This window comes from Salvia hispanica, chromosome 2, assembly GCF_029641045.1.
Source record: "Salvia hispanica isolate PSC_SH4W2 chromosome 2, Shi_PSC_v1, whole genome shotgun sequence".
Lineage (NCBI taxonomy): Eukaryota > Viridiplantae > Streptophyta > Magnoliopsida > Lamiales > Lamiaceae > Salvia > Salvia hispanica.
In genome coordinates this window covers 2,685,351-2,697,252 of record NC_142693.1, presented here as the reverse complement: position 1 = coordinate 2,697,252, position 11,902 = coordinate 2,685,351, and the positions used below count along the sequence as shown (strand labels likewise).

Sequence of the window (11,902 nt, the reverse complement as noted above, 5' to 3'; positions counted from 1 at the left end):
ATGATTAACTTCTAATACAATTAAAGTACCTACTCTTTTTGTCTTCATTCTCTTTTTCCCCTTTTTATCACTTTGTTATGAAAAATGGGCTTCTAATGGACTATATCAACAAGAAATGAAATACTCCCATTTTTCGTGGGCCGTTTCACTGAGACAACCAGCCTTCCCAATAAAAATTTATTTATTTAGTAATGGAGTATTATTCTTTATAATAGGAGTATAATATAGGAGTAATACTTATCGTTGGAATCTTAAATATTTCATGCAAATTTACGTTGACTATTCTTAAAATATTTCATGCAAGTTCTACATCTGTAGCACTTTTGTACCGTGGAATGGTTTTACATTTAGAAATAAAAGTATTTGTAATTGGATTTACAAATTGAATTAGATATATTTACACACTTTAGATTTCGTATTCCTTAAATAAAATAAAATTAGATATAGAATTATATTTTTGAATTTATTTAATACTAAGATTTGTCACGCAATTAGATATTCCTCTTCTTCACTAATAAAACCAGCCCAACCATCAAATGTAAATCCAAAAACTACACAACTTCTGCTTTTGCACGGTTTTTTCCCAATCCTTCACTGCAAATTTTCTCAATGCTGCGGACGATTGAGAACGGAAACAACGATAGTCGACGTCGTGCTAATAAAGGTAGAATTATTCTAAATAATATTTTCAATTTGAGTTGGTGTTAAATTTTTAAATAGTATTCCTTCTGTCCCGGAGATGTATTCCTTTTTAGGCTGTCCTGACGTTTCTTTTTATCTTAATAAACAACACTATATATTCTCTTGTTTTACCCTCTCCTATTTTTTTCTCTTTTCTTTTCACTCCTAAAAACTTGTGTTTAAAAAAATGTCTCACATGAAATGCTACAAAGAGTACTAGATTTTGAACCTGTTAAATGTTTCCACAGATTGCTTTTGGTCTATGGAGATCGAGAAACATAATGTTTTAAATGAAGTGAGGAGTTTTGACAATCGATATTTGGATAAAACAAGAATATCATCGGTACTTTTTTCTATTTTATCTACTATTTCTATACTTAAGCATATTTTAAGCATATTTTAATTTGTAGTACGATGTAATTGAATAATAACTCCTTCCCAATTATTAACTACATTTAGTAATAACAACCAATTCCCAATCATTAAATCTAAAGAATCTAGTGGTACCATGTGAAAAATTATTTTGTAGAGTACTAGTACTATTTTACTTCCTCTGCCCAACTAAGTTAAGTCACAATTTTTAGGCATAGAGATTAAGAAATTATGTTGAGAGAAGAATAATGTAGGAAAGATAAAATGAAAGTAAAGTAGATGATAGAATAAAGAAGAGCGAATAAATGTTTTGTTTTTTTGTAAAAAATGAAATGACTCAACTTAGTTGGGACATCCCAAATATTAATACGACTCAACTTAGTTGGGACGAAAGGAGTATAATTTAACTTATTTACAACTTATATCAGCACCGAACATTACTAATAATGTGAGTCTCATTATCCACTAACACTACTTTAACTATCTTTCTCATCATTTTTCTTACTTTATCAATTCGGTCTTAATTCTCGTACCATATCAATTACCCATATTTTATTAGGACAAAGGAAGTATAATTTAAATAGTTTTTTTTAATGAAATTGTATAATTATTTGATTTTTATTTGACTTAGGTCATCAAAAAGCTTCTGTATCTTCTCAATCAGGGTGAGACGTTCACAAAGGTCTCTCTCTCAATTTTGGTATTCGAATTAATTTTAAATTTTTATTGGATAGGAAAGATCTTATCATTTTTATGAGCATGTATACACACACACTCTTATCTAACTAACTGCATATGATATTTCAACTGAGTTAAGATTTTCTATTTTAACATTAGTGTTGGGATAGTATGTGACTTTTAGTGTAATATGTTTTGTAGAGTGAAGCTGCATCTATAATAAATTCGGTTATCAGCACTGTGTATTTTTTCCAAGATGCTTATTTCAGAAGAATGTTACATCTAATTGCAAGGGAGCTCTGCCCTATTGCAGAAGAGGTTCACATTTCCACTTATTTTGTTACAAATACTTGGAATTGAGGGTGTGGAATTGGAAATAGAGCTTTCAATTTCAAATTAATGTTTGGTATCGTAAAAATATTTGAATTTGGAATTGAATTAAGATTTAAGATATCTCAATTCCACAATTTGAATTTCATATCTTAAGTATACACACTTCTTACACACGGCACACATGACACACAAAATGCACACACACTATACACAAAATGCACACTACACACACACACACTATACACAAAGTGCGTACACAATATACACAAAATGCATACACTGCACACACGCTATACATAAAATACACACATTGCACTCACTACACAGTGTGTATTATGTGTGTGTGCGCATTCAGTGTATAGGGGATATGATCAGTTGATAGCGTTCTTAAATGGATAACTGACAACTATATCAACAATCTATATGTTGTAGATGTCAACACGAAGATATTTGTATGTCAACAAAAGACATATGTATGTCAGCTACATTTGGTTAACATACAAATGTCTTCGTGTTGACATCTATAACATAGGTTGTTGATATAGTTGTCAGTTTTCAATTTAATAAAAGTTATCAACCTAACAAGACCCTAGTGTATAGTGTGTCAAACATAAGATTTGGAATTCAATTCCATGTACCAAGCAGACCCTTACACGTTCTCTTACGGACTAATTCTTTTTTTTTTTTTTTTTTCGAGCAGGACACTAGTGATTTACTTAGAGTTATCTTACTCGGAGAGATCAACAACCGTAATGTTCCATGTCGGGCACGTGCTATTCGTTTGCTTTTTCTTATTCCTAGTGTCAAATCTTCTAGCGATGTTGTTGTCAAATGCCTCAAGCTTGTTTTGAGAGAAAGGAAGCCTTTGGCTCGAATCTCTGGCGTTGTCTGCGCCATCAATCTCATAAAGGTATATACTATTGCATATCAATTTCTATCATGTTTGAAGAATTACAAGCATAAATCACAAAATTTGTACTAATTTATTCAAACTCCATGTTGTTATAGAGTGATCCATGGTGGCGTGACACACTCGAACCCATGCTGGTTACTAATATTATTGAGTTTAGGGGAAAACATGCTCACTACCAATCCTTATATCTTCTATTTCAGGTAATATACATAGGTTGTGATCAATGTTACTTTGTTGTTAGGTCATTTTTAGATCGAAGTAAAGACTTATAATGACCTATTTTCTTTTAGTTCCATGTTCACTATTTAAGGGGTTGTTTTCAGATTAACCGGCACGATTTGGTGCTCCGGACTTCAAAATGGGCTAATATCTATAGACGTTCCGTATGGTCTACTTCTTCGTGGGGGTATTGCATCTTGGCTCGCGCTATTGGCCAGGTATGGCATTGTTGTTACTCAAAAAATAAAGTTGATGGTCGTTATATGTATATAGTTTCCTATTTGTAGGTTGCGCGGGATTTGTACGTCGGTTTGGACCCTGATTACTATAAATTCCTACGCTCTTGTATATACGGTAAAAATGAACTGGTTGCGATAGAAGGATTCCGATCACTAGCGGCCGTGAGAGGCATAACCGGTACTCAGTTGAATCCGGCCGTAGATGTTATACGCCGAATTCACCGGGCTTCTAAGAAGAAGCCCGTGTTGATGTTTGCTACAATGAGGATATTGCAAAAGGTTTGTTGCTCTTCTTAATTGCCTTTTAAAAAAAAAAAATCAACTGAGTTGCACTTCATCATCGCTCTTCTTAATTGCTTTTACTTGCTTGAGCTATTTAAATTCATAATTGCTTTTTTTTCTCTAAGTAAGTTGAAGTTTAACTTGCTCTGGCATAAATTGTTACTAAATTTTTATTCTTCAAAAGCAATACTACCTCCATACACAAAAAAATACTAGACAATTGTAGATGATACACGTTTTAATGCATAATTGGTAAAGTGAGATAGAGTGAGGGGAAATGTGGTGGAAGTAGTGTTAGTGGATTGTGGAATCCTTGTCCACATTATATTTAAAACCTTTTATTTTTAGAATTGATCTAATTTTGATAGATGGCCTAAAATGATAAGTCTATATTTTGTGGACGAAGATGATATAATTTATGATATTTGATGTTGCAGGTGTGGGTGAGTACAGATAAAGAGATCATAGAGCAATCGTTCGTATAAATCATGAAAATAAGTTATATTTGGAGGAAGTCATGCATCGCACGACGAAAATCTGCATTTTTAATTGTTGTTTAATTATAAGCCTTTGTTTATTAATGTATGTATTCGTGAAACATGCAGAGCAAAGAGGATGGAGATAGAAAAGTATCTCAAATCATTAAATCTCAAGTCATAATTTGCAATCAAGGAAGCTTCAATTTATAACCTTAAGAAGAGGTTCAAAATAAAAAGGGATTTGAACCGATTTTTCAGTGTAACATAGTTTAAATTTGATCTTTTCGTTAATAGAAATACCATTATCAAGCTAATATTGTTGACGACTAAATGAAGAAGTGGAATGGTAAAAAAGGATCATGAAATCAAAATTTACAGTGGATAAAATAAAGTAATACTCCATCCGTCCCCGAATACTTGACATAGTTTGTCATTTCGCCAGTTCACTTTTTCAATTTTTGGTAGTGGGCCTCATATTCCACTAATTCATTCCTACTCACATTTATTATAAAACTAATACTTTAAAAGTAGGACCCACATCCCACCAACTTTTTCAACACACTTTCTATTACATTTCTTAAAACCCGTGCCGGGTCAAACCGTGTCAAGTATTCGGGGACGGAGGGAGTAGTAGCTACTGAACATACTCTTTTAATTAATACATACAAATGTTCTAACCTTCTCAATGTCATTGCTGCAAATGAGCTCAGGTCATGCTTATCAAGATCAGTCTACCCTTCCTGCGCTCTCATCTTTCCTCCTGTTTTGAAAGGTTATGACTCTGCAGAATATGACATAATCATTTGCTTAGATAAGGTCAAAGGATACTCCCATCGATTTATGTAATGATATAAAGCATTAAAAAAAACATATTACAGGTTAATAAAGTGTTTTAAATTTGTTAACTAACTATATTTGTCATTTTAATATTAAATTAACACATCAAAATTACTAATATAATCTTGTTTTGGTTGTACAAAATTTGGTTGTTTATCATTACTCTTTCTTCAGTCAGTTGGTAGTTATTTTATTCACTATCTATTTCACTTATCTCATTATTTCTTGAAGGTTTTGGTTTATACCTCTAGCAAGCAATCTGCAAAGTACTCCCTCCGTCCCAGATAATTTGGGACACTTTGACCCGGCACGTGTTTTAAGAAATCCAATGGAGAGTGAGTTGAAAAAGTTGGTGGGATGTGGGTCCTACTTTAAAAGTATTAGTTTTATAATAAAATGTGAGTAGGAATGAGTTAGTGGAATATGAGGTCCACTACCAAAAATGGTAAAAGTGAAGTGGGACAAATTATGTGGGATTGACCGAAATGGAATATTGGGGTGAATTATCTGGGACGGAGGGATAATAAAATACTACTATACTATTAGTAATATTTTTCACATATATGATTTGTGAGTTTACAGAGAATAGATGACTAGCCTATAAATTGTTTGAATTCCTACAGTTTTCGACTTTACAGCCACAAGTTGCAGTTCTTTTTTTGCATATTTATTTTTTGCAGTTCATAATAATTTAGTTGGGCTAACATAATATTTTTGTTACTATTGAATATGAAGTTTTAGATTTTAGTTTGTAAACATAAATTGGTAGCAGTAATGATTTTACTGTTAATATAGTGTATAAAGAAGTGTTTCAAATTTATGAATTTTTTTGTTGTTGTGTTAATTATAAGTGTTGATTCTACATATGAAAATGTATGTTTTTGTCCCCAAAAACTTATGAACTATTTAGTATTTCAAGTCTTAGATTAATAAGTGTTGTATGATTTTTTTTTCACAAATTAAAAATGTACTTCGTATTAAATTGTGTGAGATGTGGAAATCCTTTTTTTAATTAGTTCGAGAGGATCATGCTTCTTTTAACTTAGTAGTACATTTTCCTTTATTCATATATCTTATTTTATTTCATCTACTCAACTATTTTTTTATTTCTTTTATTTAACATTACTACACTCATATTAGATACTATGTATGAAATGGTTCATTTATAGTATTTTGAGATAAGTACATATTTTTTTTGTTATTATTTATAATGATGTGAATAATTGTATAAATCGTATGCTAAATATTAGTAGAAATTATAATCATATAAATCATATCCTAAATTTGAATTGGTTCATTTGTTTAGTTGTTCGAATTTATAATGAATTATATTTACTTTTTTGAAATAATTTTATTTATTTACTTTGGTATTTCTCAATCTTTTGTTTGTATATCCTATTCTATTTCTATTTTTTCCCCTCATGTTCTTTCGTTACAATAGATTGATTAACTGATGGATGTAGAAGTAGGAGTATGTTTTTTAAATCTTTATAATCTTATGAATACAAAATTTAAATAGTTTCTATTCTTCATTTGCAATAATTTTTACATTTTTCTATATGGAGTATTTTTTAATTGATTTAATTTCATTTAAATATATTTTCTTATTTTTTGAAAATCATTTGGCCCGTGCATAGCACGGGTGATAACACTAGTTTGATGCTAATGTTACACTATTTCCCTTTTACTTAATTGCAGTAGTAAATTTCAATTCCATAATCCGTTATTTTAGTATATTTCTTTTGTTTTCATGCTCTTTCAGTTTTTATTTTTTTTATTTTACTAATATATTTCAAATATGATGTATTATTTATTTTAAATATAACGTGTAATCCAATTATTAATTATTCGATTGAGAAACTGAAAATTTGATTAACTATAATTTTATACTGATTGAAATTATTTATAACGATAAATATTTGTTACTCCTCTGTCTCACTTTAGGAGTTCCAGTCACTTTTGCACATCCATTTTGTAAAAATCATAATAAATAGTTAAAACGGAGAAATCAAAAATCAAGAGAGAGAATAATATAGAGAAGAGTATTGTCTACATTATTCCCTCTCTTACTTTACCATTTCTCTACTTTAACTATTTATTATAATTTTTACAAAACGGGCGTCCCCGTACCCCCCCCCCCCCCCCCCCCCGATGGTCAGATGGTGTTGCAATGACTTTAAATCCTCAGCTCGATTCACAAGCACCGTGCAAATTTCAAGTCTCAAGTACCGTGCAAATTTCAAGTCGCAAGCACCGTGCAAATTTCAAGTCGCAAGCACCGTTCAACTGCTAGTTCATTTTGCATCAAATTAAACAAACGGCATAAACTTTTACTTTTTTTTTTTACAAAGCATTGAGTCCTACATTTGGTACGAAATCATAATCAACCAACTCAGTTTTGGTTGTTTCTACGCAGTCAATAATTTCAAATGAAACAAGATCAACGGGTTTATCATCCTCTCCATACTTACTAAAGTCTTATCCCAAATTTCAAGCAAACACTTCTTCCTTTTATAAACCAGATATTCAACTATAACCACCATAGCTTCTGAAACAAACATTGCTGCCACGCTTTTCGTTGCTTCCCAAAATCTTGTTTTACCGTTAACAAACACATGTGGGATCACAGCCAGTATAGCTATATTGAGAAAATGGGCCACCCATCTGCCCCAATTAATCGCATTCAGCTTCTTCCTAACCTTACCATGCATAAATTTAACCTTCTCAAACTAATTTACTAAAGTAGAATCTTCTCCACGAATATTTTCAACAATATCACTTATTCTCGGACAAGACAGGTACCGTGCTCCAGCATGTCGAGCAGAACCTCCTTCTGCAATGGCTGTGGCGGCGCCTCTGGATCGGGTTCCGGCACGGCACCATGACCCCGTGGCAGCAGAAGTACTCCAGCTACTCCCTTCCGCTCCTCGCCATTGGATCTAGCTAGAATTTGTTTTGATATATAGAATGAAGTGGAGTAGTAGTAGTAGTAGTATTTTTCACTACAGGTAGCCCCTTTATTTTATAGAGCATCGTTTACTATAATTGTTCATACAGATCCTATAACCAAAATTCAATCTTAAGTTGTGTAATTAGTAATAGTAGTTAACACGGGTGCATGGCTAAAAAACCTGAGCATCTTTAATTTGAAGTGATTATCATCTATGTGTATCCCTTTGATTTAAACAACTAGGAAAAGGAGTTTTTTAATCTTTTTTATTTAAACAAATGAACTTGGGAAACACATGCCCTAGCGAAGAATAATTGAACTGATTTGTGAAATCGTCGCACGTGTTTCAGGGTCAACTCTAAACAATTTATCACAAATTTTATGCTCATAATTATTTCATAATGTGAAGCGAAATTATCTAAGTAATGATGAATAACAAAAAGTCATTATTTCAGCTCTTGGAGTTGGAATATAATAGAGCCGATGCACTATAGGGGTCGATATACTAGCAATTGAATGCATCTGAAATTCGCACGGTGCTGGAGACTTGAAATTTGCACAGTGCTTGCAACTTGAAATTCGCACGGTGCTGGAGACTTGAAATTTGCACGGTGCTTGCAACTTGAAATTCGCACGGTGCTGGAGACTTGAAATTTGCACGGTGCTTGCAACTTGAAATTCGCACGGTGCTGGAGACTTGAAATTTGCACAGTGCTTGCAACTTGAAATTTGCACGGTGCTGGAGACTTGAAATTTGCACAGTGCTTGCAACTTGAAATTCGCACGGTGCTGGAGACTTGAAATTTGCACGGTGCTTGCGACTTGAAATTCGCACGGTGCTGGAGACTTGAAATTTGCACAGTGCTTGCGACTTGAAATTCGCACGGTACTGGAGACTTGAAATTTGCACGGTTCTGGAGACTTGAAATTCGCACGGTGCTTGTGAATCGAGTTGAGGATTTAAAGTCATTGCAACACCATCTGACTGTCGGCGAGGGGCGCGCTGAGCTCTCGGCGAGGACTGGGCGCAGGGACCAGGGTCGTGGCGCCACTGTGTGATTTTTGATTTTTTTTTTTAAATTTTAGAATCTTTATCTATAAAATATCTATTGGACTGTAGACAAGTTCACTATTGGACTGGACAAGTTTTTACCATAAATTTGCTTAATTAACAATTTGTAGAAACATTTCGAGTATAAATAAAGGAGGAGGGCTAAATTAAAAGTTACACTAGAAATTTACAATGAGGAGCATCCAACAACAGTTGGATTTCTTCTGCAGATATGGTGAAAGGGAGTCGGAGGAGTTGAAGAAGCTGAGCCGCGAAGAACTCGTTGCTCTTGTGGAGTACGGTAAGATAAAAATTGAAAATTTGCATGGTGTAAAACCAGTTAGTGAATATTTACGGTTTCAAAAACCTGTCGACATTGTTTCATTTGAAGTCATAGATTGTCTAGAAACAACCAAAACCAAATTGGTTGATAATGATTTCATAAACAATGTTGCACTGATCGATTTGTCAAAAAAAGTTAAACTTTATCATGACATGACTCACAAGGGGAAAAACTGGAGAAACGTTCTTAGATTTGTATTACATTTGGCAAATTTTCTAGTACTGGTGGTTTTCATTCCAAATTTTTTTTTGGAGCAAAAGATGGGAAAACAAGATAAAAAGTGGAAAGAAGCCATATGTTTTTCAGATATTGCAATTCTAGCTACTGAAATGAAAATAGGGAAAAATTTGAACTGTTTGGAAAAATTTTAAAAAAAGACCGTTACTATCATGAGAGCAATTGAGTTCATCAAGATGAACCTTGGAAATTCATTTATTTAATCGGAGTATTACAATCTCAGTAGTTCAACAACTGAAAGAAAACAATATTCAACGTTATCAAAAGATAAATGAAACAACGTTCAGCGGAAACATTCAAGAGAAGATAATACTCCCTCCGTCCCAGATTAAGAGTCACTTTTTGTCATAAAAGTCCGTCCCAGTTTAAGAGTCATTTTTAGAATTTTCCTTATTTGGTCATACAATTTTAGCCCATTCTTCATCAAAATTATATAAAAATGTCATTATCTACATTAAAATAAATCAAAATAAAAATCAAAAGTCAAAAGGGACCCACCTTCAACCAACCAACTCCACCATCTCACTTCATTTATTACACACTCCACCATCTCACTTCATTTATTACACACTTCAAGTATTCCTTAAAACCCGAGCCATAACAATAAGAGTGTCCACTATAGGGGAGCCGCGGCCGGGCCACGGGAGAGCCGCGAGCCGCGGCTCCCTATAGTGACTGGGGTGGGCAGCCCCGGCCGCGGCTCTTGGGCGGGAGCCGTGGCCCTCCTATTGTATTGACCACGAGCCGCGGCTCTCCATATTTTTTGGTTTTTTTTTTTTTTAAATTCTATAAGTATATACATTTTTTTACCTCATTCCTACACAAATTCTATAAATATACCCGTTTTTAATTAAAATATATACACAAAATGAAAAAAATAAATTATTTTGTGGCTTGGTCATGTCCACTATAGTGGGAAACATGGGCATTGGTGGCCCGGCCACAATTTTGTGGCCTGGCCACACTTTGTGGCTTGGCCCGGCCAACTATAGTGGACACCCTAAGTGACTCCAAATGTGGGACGGAGGGAGTATTATGTATGAAGGCATAATAAATTCAAAACTTTTTATTTACTATCTTCTTCACTTTCATGCTCAACACCCACCGCGGTCGTCACCACTCAACCTGCACATTTTTAAAACATATGCAAGACAGAGTACTTGATCCACTCAGTGGACTCATGCCGAATACATTTTTAAAAAATTATTTATCATGCCATTAACGAGTGACCTCGGGGTTTTAAACTTTGAAAAGGTCTGAGTCACTAAAACGTATCAACGCTCCGTACATCAACACCACCATCATCAACATCACCATACCATATCTGAACATATATGACGGGGAATGTGGCTACATTCCAAGCCACTAGACCGGCCAACTCAAAAGATAGCGCACGATCTACGGGGTGTATACTAGCTTGAGTAAGGACTCATTCCGAATTCGATTAAACATACATGGCAAAAGCCACTTTAGATAGGTCCCATAGCAACACAAAAATATGGCATGACAAACATATTTTGCATCGTTTGAAAATAAACTAAGACATAGTCCTTATTTAAAAAGATTGCTCGTCTTGTTCACTTAACTCCTCAACTTGTCTTTTCATTCCTTTCTCAAATAGCATGCAAAAAATCAATCTTTTTCAAAGGAAATAATATGTATATATTTGGCTTTAAGAAAAATAATTTAATTTCAACGAATCATGCATCCTACATAGTGTAAATCTTACCCTTCGATCTTAGTTAGGAAATTATGAAACTTCTGAAACCTCCTATCTCCCTCAGCCCAACACTCAGGTTTCTTATTTTGGCCCATCATTTATCATAGAGCAGCCCCAATAGTACTCACATTTAATTTAATTCATCGGCCTACTAAAAGAAATCTTAGCCCAATTATTTTAATCCTAACACTTCTAAATATTTTAATCCAGATACAAAATTGGGCTCAAAAGAAATATTAATAGATGTCTTGGGCTCTTACCAAACGTTTTCTCAAGAAAAGATTTGGGTTTCCAAAATGACTTCATTTAATAGAAATATTTGTTTCGGCCCAAAATCTAAATTCGTTTTTCCGTCATCGATATCACATTTCACATTCTTTGGTTTCATTCGCATCTTTCTCATTGGTCGAAATAGAGTCCCTCAACGTATAACGAACATGTGCTTAAAAAAAAGTTCCACTTGTACAAATAACGTCTTCACGAACAAATATAAAGGTAGAAAAAGTCGGAGTGTTACACATTAGGATCATCTATATTAGCATAACCATCATTTGGCCCTCCAACAACT

At 33.6% G+C, this 11,902-nt stretch overlaps 1 protein-coding gene across 1 annotated transcript; it reads left to right on the top strand.

The window, feature by feature from the left end:
• Window positions 1-2,004: 2,004 nt before the first annotated feature.
• Window positions 2,005-4,202, top strand: LOC148931383 (coatomer subunit gamma-2-like). The gene is made up of 6 exons (XM_089064047.1): window positions 2,005-2,049; window positions 2,765-2,974; window positions 3,073-3,177; window positions 3,301-3,414; window positions 3,484-3,714; window positions 4,155-4,202. Exons 1-6 carry the CDS (start codon window positions 2,005-2,007, stop codon window positions 4,200-4,202), a joined length of 753 nt encoding a protein of 250 aa, XP_088920173.1.
• Window positions 4,203-11,902: the final 7,700 nt, after the last annotated feature.

Excerpts from the sequence above, each read along its gene's own strand:
- LOC148931383 (XM_089064047.1), top strand. The coding sequence starts at position 2,005 with ATGTTACATCTAATTGCAAGGGAGCTCTGCCCTATTGCAGAAGAG. Across the intron at positions 2,975-3,072 it reads GCGCCATCAATCTCATAAAG|AGTGATCCATGGTGGCGTGA; the intron begins GTATATACTATT and ends ATGTTGTTATAG. Across the intron at positions 3,178-3,300 it reads CCTTATATCTTCTATTTCAG|ATTAACCGGCACGATTTGGT; the intron begins GTAATATACATA and ends GGTTGTTTTCAG.